General features: G+C 41.2%; 1 protein-coding gene across 2 annotated transcripts in view; it reads left to right on the forward strand.

Annotated features, from left to right (window-relative positions):
- Positions 1-19488, forward strand: part of LOC126252873 (sodium-coupled monocarboxylate transporter 1) — a 360467-nt gene that overhangs the window by 330928 nt on the left and 10051 nt on the right. For both annotated transcript variants that reach the window (XM_049953830.1, XM_049953829.1), the window contains 2 exons: positions 4000-4118; positions 17300-17454. In XM_049953830.1, the coding sequence (XP_049809787.1) occupies positions 4000-4118; positions 17300-17454 (274 nt within the window). The remainder of the gene's footprint in view (positions 1-3999; positions 4119-17299; positions 17455-19488) is intronic.

Raw genomic sequence — 19488 nt, forward strand, 5'->3', positions numbered from 1 at the left:
ATTACAAATTTTATACAATTTCTTATGTCTAATGCAGAAGTACAGGCAGAAATAATGGTAGGAAGGCACTTCTTGAAAGAAGACGGATTGAGTGAATTTTATATGAAACATTAAAATACCATGAAATTGAAGAAGCTATGTTGTTGTTGTGGTCTTCAGTCCTGAGACTGGTTTGATGTAGCTCTCCATGCTACTCTATCCTGTGCAAGCTTCTTCATCTCCCAGTACCTACTGCAGCCTACATCCTTCTGAATCTGCTTAGTGTATTCATCTCTTGGTCTCCCTCTACGATTTTTACCCTCCACGCTGCCCGCCAGTCTAAATTGGTGATCCCTTGATGCCTCGGAACATGTCCTACCAACCGGTCCCTTCTTCTAGTCAAGTTGTGCCATACCAAACAAAACAATGCAGCTGCCATTTCTTGTAAATATAATTGGGAATTGCTAACCGAAACACAGCTTTTTGGTCCCCCTCATTTAAAAAAAAAATGAAGTCAAAATATTTGATACAACCTACCTATATGTGTTTTATATACAACTGTATACTACCAGCAAATTTTTAACTGTAATGTGTAAAATAACAGTATTTATATCTGAATCATATTCACAATAAAGATGTCAATTTTCTCATGCTTGCTGCAAAAGTGAATAGGCAGTAACATTTTCTATTGGACACAAACCAACAATGACTTCATCATAAAAAGTATATTTATGTATGACACTGCGTGTACTGCAGTTTACCTTAGATTATCTTAAAGAAAAATGTACAGTAAGTGCAGAAGAATCACTGGTTCTCTCGATTTAAAACTTTTCTCAAAAGTGTATCATCATTCTGCCAATGACCTTTTTACTGCAGACTAAAATTTTTCATGGCATATAGACTGTTACATATTTAAGTCACTAGTGATGACAATCATGACATAAGAAAACACTGGAAAGTCCAGGATAGAATAACAACAATGTGGACAGGCTACATTCCCACTCACCACATCGAGGAGGATTTGAGTCACTGACAGACACAATAAAAAAGACAGGTAAAATATTAAGTCTTTTGGACGAAGCCCTTCTTCTGCAGTAGAAAACACACAGACATTCATTCAAGCACAACTCACACACATATAGTCACTGTCTCAGTATGCCAGAGCCTGACTGATGGAACAACAATCTGCTGTGATGGGTGTTCAGGGTAAGGAGGCGGCATGAGGAGGGGGGGGGGGGGGGGGGGGTAGCAGGGTATAGGTAGGGGTAAGATTCTAGTGCTGCTTGGTGGAGGGTGCAGGAACTTGATGGGGACAGAACGGGGCTATCAGGTACAGTGTCAGGATGCTGTCCTGAGTGGGGGAGAGGGGACAGGAGAGAAATAGAGAAGGAGAAAGGGCTTGAAGAGGCACTGACGTAGGACAGGTATAATACTGGAGCAGGTGCAGGGAAGCAGATAGGCAGGTGGGAGACAGAGACTAGCAAAGGATTAGTCTAGAGGACTTACAGGAATGAAGGATTTGCTGTAGGGAGAGTTCCCACAAGCACAGTTCAGAAAAGCTGGTGTTGGCAGGAAGAATTCAGATCCACTTTTCCCACTAATACCAGCTTTTCTGGGATGCACAGGTGCAAACTCTCCCTACAAAAAATCGTTCTTTCCTGTAAGCCCCTGAACTAAACCTTCACTAGTCTCTGTCTTCCATTTACATAGCCTATCCCCCCCACCGCCCCCACTCCCCTACCACTCCCGCCCCCCTTCCTGTTTCTCCCATCCAGCCACAGCCTTCCAACACTGCACATAACAGCCCTATTCTGTCCCCACGAAGTCCCACATTCTACCTACTCAGCCAGGCAGCACTAGCATCTTCCCCATACATACCGTGTTATCCTCCCACCCTGCCACCTCATGCCTCCTCCTTACTCCCAAGACCCATCCTAGCAAACTGCTGTTCATTAGATGCAGTCACAAATAGGCTCCAGCACACAATGGCAAAATGTTTGTGAGACTTGTGCTTGTGTGAATGTGTGTGTTTCCTACTGCAGAAGAAGGACTTTGTCCAAAAGCTTCAATATTTTAGCAGTCTTTTTCCTGTAACTCTTCAGGCTTTCCCAGCGATCTAATGACATCTTGGATTGTCGGGTGTTCTGCCGGATATCAGCGTCGTACTTGCACAATATTTCGGTCACGTAACTTGTAACCTTCATCAGGTGCGACCTGAGACTGTTCCTCGAGTGGACCTGGTCCAGTATTTATGCCTATGGCCTTCCCCCTCCACCAACGGCTGCAGGCGCTTCCTCTGTGGTCCGCGCCCATTCCCTGCGACCTGCTGGAGCGTTGCTGAACGTACCCCAGACAGTAGATGAAACCCCCAGGAGTGGGTTTGGTGGGCGCGGACCACAGAGGGAACACCTAGAACCGCAGCGGACGGAAAACGGAGCAGCAATGCTCCAGCAGGTCGCAGGGAATGGACGCGGACCACAGAGGAAGCGCCTGCAGCCGTTGGTGGAGGGGGAAGGCCATAGGCATAAATACTGGACCAGGTCCACTCAAGGAGCAGTCTCAGGTCGCACCTGATGAAGGTTACGAGCTACGTGACTGAAATATCATGCAAGTACGACGCTGATATCCGGCAGAACACCCGACAACCCAAGAAGTCTTTTTCCTGTCTATGACTAAATGCTCCCCTATATGGTGAGTGACAATCTACACTTTTCACAGAACTGTTAATCATGGCATAAGAATAGTGTCATCAAGGGGTGATGGCATGTGCTATGAATGTTTAGAAGTAACACACTGGAGTCACTCCTGAGATCATGGTGTGTTAAATCACTGTGTGCGATGTTAGTTGATTTGTAAGAAATCTACTCACAAAGTGGTGGCAGGAGAACACACACATAAAGGTATTCAAAACTTGCAAGCTCTTAGAGCCAGGCAATCCTTCTTGTGGCAGAAAGGCTGAAGGGGAAGGAAGAGAGGTGAAGGAAGAGGACTAGTGAATTTTAAGAAATGGGGATAATTTGGAGAAGTTTCCCAGAACCCCAGGTCAGGGGAGACTTACCGGGTAGGACCTTCTCATCCCATCTAGTGATTCTCCATCCAACTCAAAGTTATGGGTGACTTTTTTTCTAAACTCTCCCCATTTCCTAAATCTCTCTAGTCCTTTTGTTTCATCCATCTCTCTTCCCCTTCAACATTACAGCCCAAAGAAGGAGCCACTAACCCCAAAAGCTTGCAGATTTTAAGTACCTTTATAGTGTGTTCTCCTGCCACTGCTTGGTGAGTAGATTTTTTATCCATACAATTACATTATACTTTCAAGAATGGGTTATTTTCATTGATATATTGGTTGATTTGTGGCAGAGATGTGGAATCTTTGATAACCTAATAGTCCGTCACTTGTTATCAGGTTTCATTTACTTATATTATTTCAATAACAAGGCTCTCGCTCTTACATTGCACACAGTGAACAGAATGATATACAACAAACTATATGTGTAATCATTTCAGATGTCTTTGTTAGTGAGTGTATCTCTCTCTCTCTCTCTCTCTCTCTCTCTCTCTCTCTCTCTCTCTCTCTCTCTCTCTCACACACACACACACACACACACACACACACACATTTGCCTTTCACAGCCAGACAAGTGCTCTACCAATTGAGCTATCCACACATGGCTGACAACCCATCCTCACAGCTTTATTTCTGCCAGTACTTCTCCCAGATGCAACTCCTGGTCCATCACACAGTTTCAGCCTGTCAGGAAATCTCATATCAACACACTCTCCACTTCAGAGTGATAATTCATTCTGGAACCACTTAATTGTTCCCACTTTGAATTACTGAGAGATTTAATAAATAACTCTATGATAATAAAATATAAAAAGTAAAATAAATTCAATATAATTTATGAAAATGAAAAAGGAAGTGTTACAGCTTTTTGTTAGAAAAATGTTATCTGATTATTTAATTTTAATGTTTTCTTTGTTGGTTGAGTGCACTAAACTAACTTTTCATTCCAACAGCATCGCTGTATCAAATATAAATTCAATGGCCACAGTGATGTTTGAAGACTTCTTCTGTCAGATTCCAAGCATCAAATTGCTTTCAGACAAGAAGCAAGTGTATTTCATAAAAGGAATAGGTAAATAATACAATCATCATACTGTAATTTTTTGTTAATACATGAGTTGTGAAGTTTATACTCTTTTCTCCTATGTATAACTGTCATAATTTAGATATGTTTGTAAATAGTACTTACTATACATGGTTAACAGTCATGACAGAAAAGGATACTGGCAGTTCACAGAAGCCCATGGGGAATAAAACTTCCATTCATCCATTCACACACTGTTTTCTATAAATTCCCTCATAATGAAAGTATTCAGGAATGTGGAACAAGTCAGATTATATACAAAAAGGCAAAAGCATAGAGTATATCAGAAGAGATACATTTCTGGTATTTTCAAGCTGGCCACTGAGCCTCCTTTTGCACCACTCATCTGTTGTATTTTTCTTCTACGTCACACAAAGCTTTTATGTAACTTCACATAGAAAAATATCAGCTGTCTACATACTGATAAAGTCAAAACTTGATTGATGCAAAGATTAGTATTTTAAGTATTGTTCCCACCAGTAATTTCCATTATTGTTATATGTATCTGGATCTAAATATTCAGGTAAATTATAGGTGATATGGCTAATAAGGTATTCTTTTAACAATACCAGAGAAGGAAAGTTGCTACTCACCATATAGTGGATATGCTGAGTCACAATAGGCACAACAAAAAGATTCACACAATTATAGCTTTCGGCCATTAAGGCCTTTGTCAGCAGTAGACGCACGCGCGCATACACACACACACACACACACACACACACACACACACACACACACACACACACACACACACAAATGCAAACGCAACTTGCACACATGTCTGCAGTCTCAGAGAGCTGAAACTACACTGCGATCAGCAGCACCAGTGCATGATGGTAGTGGCGACTGGGTGGGATTAAGGAGGAGGCTGGGGCGGGGAGGGGGAGGGATAGTGATAGTGTGGTGGGAGTGGTGGACAGTGAAGTGTTGCAGTTTAGACAGAGGGCAAGAGAGAAGGTGCGGAGGGGGTAAGTAGCAGAAAGGAGAGAAATAAAAATAAATTAAAAGACTTGGTGTGGTGGTGAAATGATGGCCATGTAGTGCTGGAATGGGAACAGGGAGGGGGCTGGATGGGCAAGGACAGTGACTAACGTAGGTTGAGGCCAGGAGGGTTATGGGAACATAGGATGTATTGCAGGGAAAGTTCCCACCTGCGCAATTCAGAAAAGCTGGTGTTGGTGGGAAGGATCCATATGGCACAGGCTGTGAAGCAGTCATTGAGATGAGGGATATCATGTTTGGCAGCGTGTTCAGCAACAGGGTGGTTCACTTGTTTTTAGCCACAGTTTGTCGGTGGCCGTTCATGCGGACAGACAGCTTGTTGGTTGTCATGCCTACATAGAATGCAGCACAATGGTCACAGCTTAGCTTGTAAATCACATGACTGGTTCCACAGGTAGCCCTGCCTTTGATGGGATAGGTGATGTTAGTGGCTGGACTGCAGTAGATGGTGGTAGGATGTATGGGACAGGTCTTGCATTTAGGTCTATTACAGGGGTATGAGCCATGAGGTAATGGATTGGGAGTAGGGGTTGTGTAAGGATGGACAAGTATATTGTGTAGGTTCAGTGGACGGCAGAATACCACGGTAGGAGAGGTGGGAAGGATAGTGGGCAGGACATTTGTCATTTCAGGGCACGACAAGAGGTAATCGAAACCCTGGCGGAGAATGTAATTCAGTTGCTCCAGTCCTGGATGGTACTGAGTTATGAGGGGAATGCTCCTCTGTGGCTGGACTGTGGGACTTTGGGAGGTGGTGGGAGACTGGAAAGATAAGGCACAGGAGGTGTTTTTGTACAAGGATGGGAGGGTAGTTACGGTCCCTTGGCTGTGTCTGGTATGGAATGTATAGTAAGCCATCACAGGTCACTTATTATTGGATTTATTTGACCATTTTCACTCCTCACATGCAAGTATCCTCAGATATTCATTGTCCTAAATGACAAAGTTAATTGTTTATAGCACTACTTGGCACCATCAACATGTGCTGGTGCTGGTGTGTGCTGGATTTCCAAATGATGTGTGAAATTAGACAAATAAATCAAATAATATCCGAGCTGATGTAGTTTACCTACATTTACTAAAAGTTATTTTTCTTTGTTAGTTTTATCAGAGCTCAGTTTTTTGGATCATGTATTACTTTCTCTGTAGAGTATGGAAGCCAAGCTTACCTGTTGTTAAAAGGTTGTTGTGAGAAAAGTGCTTCAGTATTTTATCTTCTTGAAAACTATTGATGAAACAGAAAGGAAGGAAAGGAGTCTATAATAAATGAATCTTACAACAGCATCCTTCGGTCAGCACTCTTAGATTCATAGACTGATTACAGCTGTTTACAGTGGTAACCCAAGAGGGATGCTACCAAGTGAGGAAAAGCTGAAATACCATCGTAACCAGAAGAGTTGTTGCTTTTCAGTGCTCTAGTGATACCTGTAGCCTATCTAACAGTTGATGCAGCAAAACTGATGTCTGTTGTAGTGCATACAATGCCTGGATAAGTAATTCTAATAAAGCTGTTTTTGATGATCCATTTTTTTCCTCCATATTTTTTCAGCTATTAGAAAAAAATAATTTAATTTATTTCATAATGATACACATTTTACACCATACACCTTCCTACTACTACCATGAGGGAGTTAAGTACAATTCACTTTACTGAGTTAATGCATTTCAAATCTTACAGTGCTCCATCTTGTCCTTTGCCTTGTTCTTGGAATTTTGATTTTTTTGCACTTATTGCATGGTTTTAGCCTTTTTATGACACAGTGAAGGACTTTGCAGTACTGTTTGTAGCATATTCTTTATTAGAGCTACTCCTCCCATGAAATAAAGTTTTACCTTCCTAACATAAAATACTGTGGTCTCAAATGTTGGCCACCCTTTCTCTTGATTTCCACTGTACTTGTTGTTGAGCCACTGTAAAGGAAAACTGGATCTATGGTGCAGTAAGGTACTGCTAAATTCCTGATCAAATTTCTGCTTGTGCTGCCACACAATTCCCTTTTTCCCAATCAAATTTGTGGATGTGCTCAGTATTTCCAACAATTCAGCAAACATGTGCAAGCATAATTTGTTCAAAATCATGGAAGTGCATCACACATTTCTTCTCTTGCACTGTTTAGCAGATAATGAGTAGTGGTCCCATGTTTGGTTGATTGTTTACTGGGTTGTGCTTACTTTAAAGACAATTTATGTGCATGTTTTGAGGTTGAAGAAATCAAACTGAAATTTGTAGATGATTACAAGAGCAAAGAGAAGTCATATGGCAGTCCATCTAAACAAAAATTGGAGATGCAATGCCCTGAGTGCCAAGTATGTGCTCAACTTGGCAGAAAGAAGAAATAAGATAAGTGTAGGCACAAAAGAATTAAAGACATTAGCTGCCAATGGGCATTGATTTACACCAAAGGAGAAAGCTGAACATTTTCAGATAGTGTAGTGGTCAGCACATCTGCTTAGTAAGCAGGAGGCCAGGGTTTGAATCCTGGTCCAGTACAAATTTTCAACCTTTCCCATTGATGTAAATGCCAACTGGCTGCCAATTTCTTTAATTCCCTTTTGTCTTGACTTAGAGTGGCTGCATGATCAAAATGGAGCCTGTTCTTGCACACATGTCCGAAAGAATGCACAGCACACATACATACACTCCTGGAAATGGAAAAAAGAACACATTGACACCGGTGTGTCAGACCCACCATACTTGCTCCGGACACTGCGAGAGGGCTGTACAAGCAATGATCACACGCACGGCACAGCGGACACACCAGGAACCGCGGTGTTGGCCGTCGAATGGCGCTAGCTGCGCAGCATTTGTGCACCGCCGCCGTCAGTGTCAGCCAGTTTGCCGTGGCATACGGAGCTCCATCGCAGTCTTTAACACTGGTAGCATGCCACGACAGCGTGGACGTGAACCGTATGTGCAGTTGACGGACTTTGAGCGAGGGCGTATAGTGGGCATGCGGGAGGCCGGGTGGACGTACCGCCGAATTGCCCAACACGTGGGGCGTGAGGTCTCCACAGTACATCGATGTTGTCGCCAGTGGTCGGCGGAAGGTGCACGTGCCCGTCGACCTGGGACCGGACCGCAGCGGCGCACGGATGCACGCCAAGACCGTAGGATCCTACGCAGTGCCGTAGGGGACCGCACCGCCACTTCCCAGCAAATTAGGGACACTGTTGCTCCTGGGGTATCGGCGAGGACCATTCGCAACCATCTCCATGAAGCTGGGCTACGGTCCCGCACACCGTTAGGCCGTCTTCCGCTCACGCCCCAACATCGTGCAGCCCGCCTCCAGTGGTGTCGCGACAGGCGTGAATGGAGGGACGAATGGAGACGTGTCGTCTTCAGCGATGAGAGTCGCTTCTGCCTTGGTGCCAATGATGGTCGTATGCGTGTTTGGCGCCGTGCAGGTGAGCGCCACAATCAGGACTGCATACGACCGAGGCACACAGGGCCAACACCCGGCATCATGGTGTGGGGAGCGATCTCCTACACTGGCCGTACACCACTGGTGATCGTCGAGGGGACACTGAATAGTGCACGGTACATCCAAACCGTCATCGAACCCATCGTTCTACCATTCCTAGACCGGCAAGAGAACTTGCTGTTCCAACAGGACAATGCACGTCCGCATGTATCCCGTGCCACCCAACGTGCTCTAGAAGGTGTAAGTCAACTACCCTGGCCAGCAAGATCTCCGGATCTGTCCCCCATTGAGCATGTTTGGGACTGGATGAAGCGTCGTCTCACGCGGTCTGCACGTCCAGCACGAACGCTGGTCCAACTGAGGCGCCAGGTGGAAATGGCATGGCAAGCCGTTCCACAGGACTACATCCAGCATCTCTATGATCGTCTCCATGGGAGAATAGCAGCCTGCATTGCTGCGAAAGGTGGATATACACTGTACTAGTGCCGACATTGTGCATGCTCTGTTGCCTGTGTCTACGTGCCTGTGGTTCTGTCAGTGTGATCATGTGATGTATCTGACCCCAGGAATGTGTCAATAAAGTTTCCCCTTCCTGGGACAATGAATTCACGGTGTTCTTATTTCAATTTCCAGGAGTGTATATAATTAAGGTGATAACAGTAAATGATTGTTTCAGTACAGATTCATACCAAGCTCGACCTCTTACAGGAATCACTGAGATGCCACGACTAATGAAACTAATGAGCAGTGGTACTATATTAATAGTGTTTGGTATAAGTTGAGAATTTGGGTCTGATGGGAAGCATACTAGGGTAGTCCATGCAGTTGTGGAGACCACTGTGTCCAGATGGCATAGTAGTCAGTGCATCTGCCTAGACACCACATATAAGAAAAATAGGACAAGGAAAAAGATGGCACAGGATGAGCTCCTCAGCAAACTACTAGAACTCAAAATACAAATTTGGAAAACACAGACTCCATTATAGTGGATTCTGGAAACTATGGCCTTCTCAAATACAAATTTGGAAAACACAAAGTCCATTGTAGTGGATTCTGAAAGCTATGGCCTTCCCAAATAAAGTCTGAGGATGTTAATCTATACCATTTTTTGAGTGACGGTGCTCCACCACACTATGACACCCGGAGTCCTACCACTGTGCATCTCCAAAACATTAGTAGAATGGAACATCTCAACAGACCACTGCCATCTTGCAGGCAATGGTCATCTTGGACGGTACAGAACTGCAATTCATCAATGAACACAACACAACACAATGCAATGTAGAGGATGGTAGTTCCCTATTCAGACTGCTGCTAGTCTCCAGCAAACAGTGCAGGATGACACAGAATGCTGCAAGGAGTCTAGCACTTGTCCTTTTATGGCAGGCACAGATGTGGATGGTTTATGATGTGCTTGGTGCACACGACAGTGAACCTCCCTTCCAGTTGTCAATTGAGGTCAACCAGAACCTTTACGGACCTACATCCAGTCACTTTCCTGTTCAAATGCCCCACAAACCTAGATACTGTACACTTTCTCAGCCAACCTAATGGGGAGACACCAGGAGGACCCTTTCACACATTGTCACATGCTGACAAAGTTGTCTCTCATAAGCACGTGGCATCTTCATGTCCTTCACTGTCATCACACAGCATCTGACACTGTTCACATCCCTTATATATCCTACCAGGCTTGGTAACAATGCTAATGCACTCTGGTGGCTGTTCTACATGTAGCAGAGAACTGTAGCTTTAATGTGATGGTGTGTATGTATACAGAGTTTCATTGGCATCTGACTGGATATTTCAGCTTTTTGCAAGACAGCGTAAACAGATCAAATCACTACATCACTTGCCAGCTGACAGATTGTGAAATACTTCTGTGAGCCTTACTGCTGTACAAATCACATTATACATAACAGAATGTTGCCTAGGGATACATGTTCTCTGTTTCCCAAGCAGAATCAAAATCTTGTGACATCCTTCTAACATTTGGATACAAAAATTTCACTGCCACTTCATATTTTTTTGTGTATAGTACCTCTGTTACTTAGATACTGATTTACTCATAGTCACCTTCAGGTTTTCTTTTTCTATCACCCTTCACCACAATTACACTGATAAGCTGTGCAGCTGCTAAGCAAAGAAGTGGACGCATAGCAGATTGCATTAACAATGGGGCAATTTGTGAACATGAGATTGTGCATGTGTACAACATTTTTTTCCACTAATTATTGTGCAAGCACTTTTATTCATATTTGCCTCAGATGAAGAAAGAGGCATTATGTGGACATATTTTAAGCATATTTTTGGGAAAGAATTAAATTCATTATCCACTGTGTGTCCCTGTAAACTTCTTTGCATTTTTAATCCTGTGAGGTCCCTCTGAATAGCATGATTGAGAAAAACATGATAACTCTCTGAAATTTACTTTTTTTCTTCTTAGCTAGACATGATTGATACAGATACTCTAAATTTATTAAGATTTTCTCATATATTTTCTGAAAGACACTTGAATTTAGAAATAAATTACCAAGCTATTTTACAATATGTAATCCTAGTTTCAATGGGAATGTTATTGTGAAGACCATTCAACCATTCTTGCAAATAGCTGTGTTATGCGATTTACTGGTAGCAGCAGAAGTAGGCACTGATGGTCACACATTAAATAAAATTCTCTGAGTGATGTTCCTTGGGACCTAGTTGGATTGCAAGTTAAAGTGAAGTCAAAATATAAACTAATCAAGAATCTCAGGTCAGTGTGTTACATTTTTAGAAGAATCTCTCATTGTGTTGATTCAACACAAGACAAGAGTTTAGGGTTCAGAATGGAGTTATGTGCTCTGGTGGGGAGATATTCAGCAAGCTCCCATACTCCATAAAGCAAGAAACTGGAAATCCTTACCAGTTCCAAAGAAAATCAAAAATATATATTATTAGTCACTCTTTTTATGGACTATCTGAATACCTGTATACAGACTGAAAAGTTATGTTACCTACATGGTATATAGTAGTATTCACTGTAAAGCTACATGACAAGTAAAAATGCTCTGTAAATAGGATTGTTTGTACAGATGCAGGGACAAATAGCAGGTAAACAGTAGCTCTACAGTATAACTGAGAAGGCAGCAGCTATTTTCAAAGTAGTGGCTTCCTTTTTAACTTACTGAATTAAATTTAGACAGCATAAGCATGAATAGCATTAAGTAGTGTAGTGATAGTTTGTTCATACAGCTTAAGCTTTTACAATTTCCTTGTCTCATGTTAAAGTGTATCTTTACTTGTTCCACATTCCAGAAGGTTCTCCTTCTTGATGGGATCTACAGAATATGAGGAAAGGAGAGAAATACAGACAAAATGAATGAATGAATGAACAGCTTAATTGTATGAAACCATGAGCACTGCTGCTTGTCAGTCACAAGTTGCTTCATTCACAGAGCTGACATGTGCCCATCATGGGGAACTACTACCTCATTGGTGACTGCACTGCAACCACAATGACTCTCTAAAGCAAATCTACATATTTTCATTCCTAGCTGTATTATTCCAGCCATGAACCATGGACCTCGCCATTGGTGGGGAGGATTGTGTGCTTCAGTGATACAGATAGCCATACCATAGGTGCAGCCACAACAGAGAGGTATCTGTTGAGAGGCCAGATAAATGTGTGGTTCCTGAAGAGGGGCAGCAGCTTTTTCAGTAGCTTCAGGGGCAACAGTCTGTATGATTGACTGATCTGGCCTTGTAACATTAATCAAATCGGCATAGCTGTGCCGGTACTGTGAATGGCTGAAAGCAAGAGGAAACCACAGCTGTAATTTTTCCCGGGGACTTGCAGCTTTACTGTATGGTTAAATTATGATGGTGACCTCCTGGGTAAAATATTCCAGAAGTGAAATAGTCCCCCATTCAGATCTCCAGGCAGGGAATACTCAGGAGGACATTGTTATCAGCAGAAACAAAACTGGTGTTCTACGGATTAGAGCGTGGAATGTCAGATCCCTTAATCGGGCAGGTAGGTTAGAAAATTTAAAAAGGGAAATGGATAGGTTAAAGTTAGATATAGTGGGAATTAGTGAAGTTTGATGGCAGGAAGAACAAGACTTCTGGTCAGCTGAATACAAAGTTATAAATATGAAATCAAATAAGGACAATGCATGAGTAGGTTTAATAATGAATAAAAAAAAATAGGAGTGCAGGTAAGCTACTACAAACAGCATAGTGAACACATTACTGTGGCCAAGATAGACATGAATCCCACGCCTACCACAGTAGTACAAGTTTATATGCCAACTAGCTCCACAGATGATGAAGAGATTGATGAAATGTATGATGAGATAAAAGAAATTATTCAGATAGTGAAGGGAGACAAAAATTTAATAGTCAGGGGTGACTGGAATTCAGTAGTAGCAAAAGGAAGAGAAGGAAAAGTAGTAGGTGAATACGGACTGGGGGTAAGAAATGAAAGAGGAAGCCACCTGGTAGAATTTTGCACAGAGCATAACTTAATCACAGCTAACAGTTGGTTTAAGAATCATGAAAGAAGTTTGTGTACATGGAAGAGGCCTGGAGACAGTGGCAGAGAGATTATGTAATGGTAAGACAGAGATTTAGGAACAAGGTTTTAAATTGTAAGAGATTTCCAGGGGCAGATGTGGACTCTGACCACAATTTATTGACTATGAACTGTAGACTAAAACTGAAGACACTGCAAAAAGGTAGAAATTTAAGGAGATGAGACCTGGATAAACTGAAAGAACCCAAGGCTGTAGAAAGTTTCAGAGAGAGCATTAGGGAGTTATTGACAAAAAAAGGAGATAGAGGTACAGTGGAAGAAGAATGGGTAACGTTGTTGTTGTTGTTGTTGTGGTCTTCAGTCCTGAGACTGGTTTGATGCAGCTCTCCATGCTACTCTATCCTGTGCAAGCTTCTTCATCTCCCAGTACCTACTGCAACCTACATCCTTCTGAATCTGCTTAGTGTATTCATCTCTTCGTCTCCCCCTATGATTTTTACCCTCCACGCTGCCCTCCAGTACCGAATTGAAGATCCCTTGATGCCTCAGAACATGTCCTACCAACCGATCCCTTCTTCTGGTCAAGTTGTGCCACAAACTCCTCTTCTCCCCAATCCTATTCAGTACCTCCTCATTAGTTATGTGATCTACCCATCTAACCTTCAGCATTCTTCTGTAGCACCACATTTCGAAAGCTTCTATTCTCTTCTTGTCCAAACTATTTACCGTCCATGTTTCACTTCCATACATGGCTACACTCCATACAAATACTTTCAGAAATGACTTCCTGACACTTAAATCTATACTCGATGTTAACAAATTTCTCTTCTTCAGAAACGCTTTCCTTGCCATTGCCAGTCTACATTTTATATCCTCTCTACTTCAACCATCATCAGTTATTTTGCACCCCAAATAGCAAAACTCCTTTACTACTTTAAGTGTCTCATTTCCTAATCTAATACCCTCAACATCACCCGACTTAATTCGACTACATTCCATTATCCTCGTTTTGCTTTTGTTGATGTTCATCTTATATCCTCTCTTCAAGACACCATCCATTCCATTCAACTGCTCTTCCAAGTCCTTTGCTGTCTCTGACAGAATTACAATGTCATCGGCGAACCTCAAAGTTTTTATTTCTTCTCCATGGATTTTAATACCTACTCCGAATTTTTCTTTTGTTTCCTTTACTGCTTGCTCAATATACAGCTTGAATAACATCAGGGAGAGACTACAACCCTGTCTCACTCCCTTCCCAACCACTGCTCCCCTTTCATGTCCCTCGACTCTTATAACTGCCATCTGGTTTCTGTACAAATTGTATATAGCCTTTCGCTCCCTGTATTTTACCTCTGCCACCTTTAGAATTTGAAAGAGAGTATTCCAGTCAACATTGTCAAAAGCTAACGTTGAGAGATGAAATAGTGAAGGCAGCAGAGGATCAAGTAGGTAAAAAGATGAGGGCTAGTAGAAATCCTTGTGTAACAGAAGATATAGGGAATTTAATTAATAAGAGGAGAAAATATAAAAATGAGGTAAATGAAGCAGGCAAAAAGGAATACAAACGTCTCAAGAATGAGTGTGACAGGAAGTGCAAAATGGCTAAGCAGGGATGGCTAGAGGACAAATGTAAGGATATAGAGGCATATATTGCTAGGGGTAAGAGACTGCCTACAGAAAAATTAGAGAGAGATTTGGAGAAAAGAGAACCACCTGTATGAATATCAAGAGCTCTGGTGGAAAACCAGTTCTAAGCAAAGAAGAGAAAGCAGAAAGGTGGAAGGAGTATATAGAGGGGCTGTATAAGGGAAATGTTCTTGAGGGCGGTCCACCTCCGTAGCTGAGTAGACAGCACACCTCCTTGTCATGCTAGAGGGCCCGGGTTCAACTACTGGCTCAGTTGGAGATTTTCTCCATTCAAGGACTGGGTGTTTGTGTCAATTTCATCATCATCATTTCATCCTCATTGATGCGCAAGTCACTGAAGTGGCGTCATGTAAAAAGACTTGCACCAAGTGATAGGGTCTCTCTACTGGGTGGCCATCACCACATGATATTTCATTTCATTTACTTGGAGGCAATATTATGGAAATGGAAGAGGACATAGATGAAGATGAAATGGGAGATATGATACTGCATGAAGAATTTGACAGAGCACTGAAATACCTAAGTCAAAACAAGGCCCCGGGAGTAGACAACATTACATTAGAACTACTGATAACCTGACAAAATTCTTCCATCTGGTGAGCAAGATGTATGAGACAGGCAAAATATGCTCAGACTTCAAGGAGAATATAATAATTCCAATTCCAAAGAAAGTAGGTGCTGACAAGTGTGAAAATTACCGAACTATCGGTTTAATAAGTCACAATTGAAAAATACTAACACGAATTCTTTACAGACAAATGGAAAAACTGGTAGAAGATGACCTAGGGGAAGATCAGTTTGGATTCCGTAGAAATGTAGGGACATGTGAGGCAATACTGACCCTATAACTTATCTTAGAAGATAGGTCAGAGAAAGGCAGACCTACATTTATAGCATTTGTAGATTTAGAGAAAGCTTTTGACAATGTTGACTGGAATACTGTCTTCAAATTGTGAAGGTGGCAGGGGTAAAAAACAGGGAGTGAAAGACTGTTTACAATTTGTACAGAAACCAGATGGCAGTTATAAGAGTCGAGGGGCATGAAAGGGAAGCAGTGGTTGGGAAGGGAGTGAGACAGGGTTGTAGCCTAAACCCAGTGTTATTCAATCTGTATAGTGAGCAAGCAGTAAAGAAAACAAAAGAAAAATTTGGAGTAGGAATTAAAATCCATGCAGAAGAAATAAAAATTTTGAGGTTTGCCGATGATATTGTAATTCTGTCAGAGACAGCAAAGGATGTGGAAGAGCAGTTGAACAGAATGGACAGTTTCTTGAAAGGAGGATATAAGATGAATATCAACAAAAATAAAATGAGGATAATGGAATGTAGCCTAATTAAATCAGGTGATGCTGAGGGAATTAGATTAGGAAATGACACACTTAAAGTAGTAGATGAGTTTTGCTATTTGGGGAGCAAAATAACTGATGACTGTTGAAGTAGGGAGGATATAAAATGTAGACTGGCTATGGCAAGGAAAGTGTTTCTGAAGAAGAGAAATTTGTTAACATTGAGTCTAGATTTAAGTGTCAGGAAGTCTTTTCTGAAAGTATTTGTATGGAGCGTAGCCATGTATGGAAGTGAAACATGGACGATAGCTAGTTTAGACAAGAAGAGAACAGAAGCTTTCAGAATGTGGTGCTACAGAAGAATGCTGAAGATTAGATGGCTAGATCATGTAACTAATGAGGTGGTACTGAACAGAACTGGGGAGAAGAGGAATTTGTGGCACAACTTGACTAGAAGAAGGTATAGGTTGGTAGGACACATTCTGAGGCATCAAGGGATCACCAATTTAGTATTGGAGGGAAGCGTGGAGGGTAAAAGTCGTAGAGGGAGATGAAGAGATGAATACACTAAGCAGATGCAGAAGGATGTAGGTTGCAGTAGCTATTCAGAGATGAAGAGGCTTGCACAGGATAGAGTAGCATGGAGAGCTGCAACAAACCAGTTTGTGGACTGAAGACCACAACAACAACAGGTGTATTATAATTTTATCTATGCCTTTCATAAACCATTTAATTCTTCCATATTTTATGTGGAGATGGCATAGCTGAAACTAGCTATCAGAATTAAAATAACAAAGTAGCAACTTGGACTGTAGCAAGATGAGTGATTCCCCGCACCACCAAAACTGCAACTTTCTTCTTAATTGACTCTGCTACATTTAGCTGGCATAAGCACAAATAATTTTAAGAAGTATAGTGATAATTTATTGCTATGTTATGCCTTGACTTATTCCACACCTGTTCTTGATGGACACTGTAGAACATGATAAAAATTACATATGAAATCTGCCTGGTTGAGTGTTTATTCATTATTTACATAATTTTCATACATGTAGCTTGCTTTATAATATATCCGTGTTGCAAAACAACGGAAGTACCAGAAACTTACTCAACTATTGAAAGACTATACGTATCACCACAAGCAAAAATATAGGGTACAAATTGTATTATTTCTTAAGAGAAGAGATAATAATAAACAGTTGACATTGTAAAAGAATATATAGTTATGGTACATTAGTAAAATTCAATTTAAATATTATACATTTATTCCAAAACACAATTTCTTACCAACAGGTATTTTTCTTGGAGCCATTATCACAGGAATTGCATTCCTTGTTGCAATGTCATCAGGAGTCATTGAGTCTTCAATGCTTATGACATCTGCAACAAGTGGACCTCTCCTTGGAGTATTTGTATTAGCAATGCTGTTCCCATGCTGCAACTGGAAGGTATGGTACTGTGCTATTTATAAAGGATGATGTGATAGAAATATGTGAAAGGATGATGTGATAGAAAGTCATATGAATGCATGCCATTTGTGACATCTTCTCTCTTAATCACTCCTCTTCACTTTGTCTTTTTCAATCCAAATAAGTAGAAGTTAAAATAACAACATGTATATACCATAAACTTCTGCTTCAACATTGCAAACATTGACTTCAAATGCACATTTAACTTGTACAGCTGTATAGAAGTAACTATTTATTGAATCTTTATTGTTTAGGTATTGTACATTGTATTTTCTTTATGACATACACTTAGTAGTGATATGATTAGAGTACATGAAACATGGAAGAAATCAGTAATATAATTATGCTTATCCATTACGGATATTTTAGAACCGTGACTGTATACTAATGTAAATAAATTATACACAACTGCAACCAGTCACTTTTTTCATTAATAATGCTTTATTACATTAACCGGTTTTCGAACCCTTTCAGGTTCATCTTCAGATGATTTCGGGAGAATCCGGGAAGTTACATCATTACTGGTGGTAGCATAATGCTGGGTGCTGGTTTGCGACAGTATAGGTGGCTTTTTTCGTATCTGTCTGCATCCATTTTGAAGTCCAGAACACTTTCACACGAACTATATTAGTTCACACTTTAACAGTGACACTTCACCAGCATCCAGCATGCGCTTTACAACAGTTGTAAAGTTGTGAAGTGTCACTGTTAAAGTGTGAACTAATATAGTTCGTGTGAAAGTGTTCTGGACTTCAAAATGGATGCAGACAGATACGAAAAAAGCCGCCTATACTGTCGCAAACCAGCACCCAGCATTATGCTACCACCAGTAATGATGTAACTTCCCGGATTCTCCCGAAATCATCTGAAGATGAACCTGAAAGGGTTCGAAAACCGGTTAATGTAATAAAGCATTATTAATGAAAAAAGTGACTGGTTGCAGTTGTGTATAATTTATTTACAGTAATATAATTATTTATTGATATATATAAGTACAGCTGATGAGACAGCAACTTTCTTAGTATTAATACTTTATTTTTGAATAGATTTAACGTGAATGCTTAGATAATAAGGCTAAGGATAAAAAACATTCAGCTGATGTTCTCTTTTGTCTAAATCTTCAGCCCTATTTACTGCTGAGTTAAAGCAGTAATAGTAACCAGTGAAACAATATCATAAAATAATCTTCAATCTCATATTATATAAATGATATAGAGAAAAAAATATCACTGAATGATTACTGTAATCTGAAAACAACTAGACATAAATCACTTTATGTCTTTATCACTAAAAATTCTAAATTTCATCTGTGAAGCACAAATTTCCATTTCAGGAGAATTTATTGCTTTGTTGCAACTATGAGACAAAGTTGCATTTATTTTTAAAACTGCTTACTTTAATATACACTGTTTTCTCACATTTCACCATTCCAGGGTTGAGCATTTCAAGTACCTCCAACACAAATAAATGTAATTACATTGCATTTGAAGAAATTACATAATTTAATAACTTCCATCTGGTATGTCCATATTGCTTTATATCAGCATTACTTGTAACTTTTGCTCCTTTAAAGACCACTCTGGTATCAAGAATCACATTCTATGTGGGGACAACCAACAAGCTGTCTGTCTGCATAAATTGCCACCAACAAACTGTGGCCAAAAACAACCCTGTTGTTGAGCACACTGCCCAACACGACATTCATCATTTCAATGACTGCTTCACAGCTTTTGCCACATGGATCCTTCCCACCAACACCAGTTTTTCTGAATTGCACAGGTGGGAACTCTCCCTGCAATATGTCCTGCGTTCCCGTAACCCTCCTGGTCTCAACCTTCATTAGTCATTGTCCTAATCCATCTAGCCTCTTCCCTGTTCCCATTCCAGCACTACATAGCCCTCTATTCCACCAACACACTCAGTCTTTCTGCTTCGCTTCTTTTCCGCTACCCCCCCCCCCCCCCTCCCTTTTCACTAATCTCCGTCTAACCTCCTCCTGACTGCACCTAGCTG

This window comes from Schistocerca nitens, chromosome 4, assembly GCF_023898315.1.
Source record: "Schistocerca nitens isolate TAMUIC-IGC-003100 chromosome 4, iqSchNite1.1, whole genome shotgun sequence".
Classification (NCBI taxonomy): domain Eukaryota; kingdom Metazoa; phylum Arthropoda; class Insecta; order Orthoptera; family Acrididae; genus Schistocerca; species Schistocerca nitens.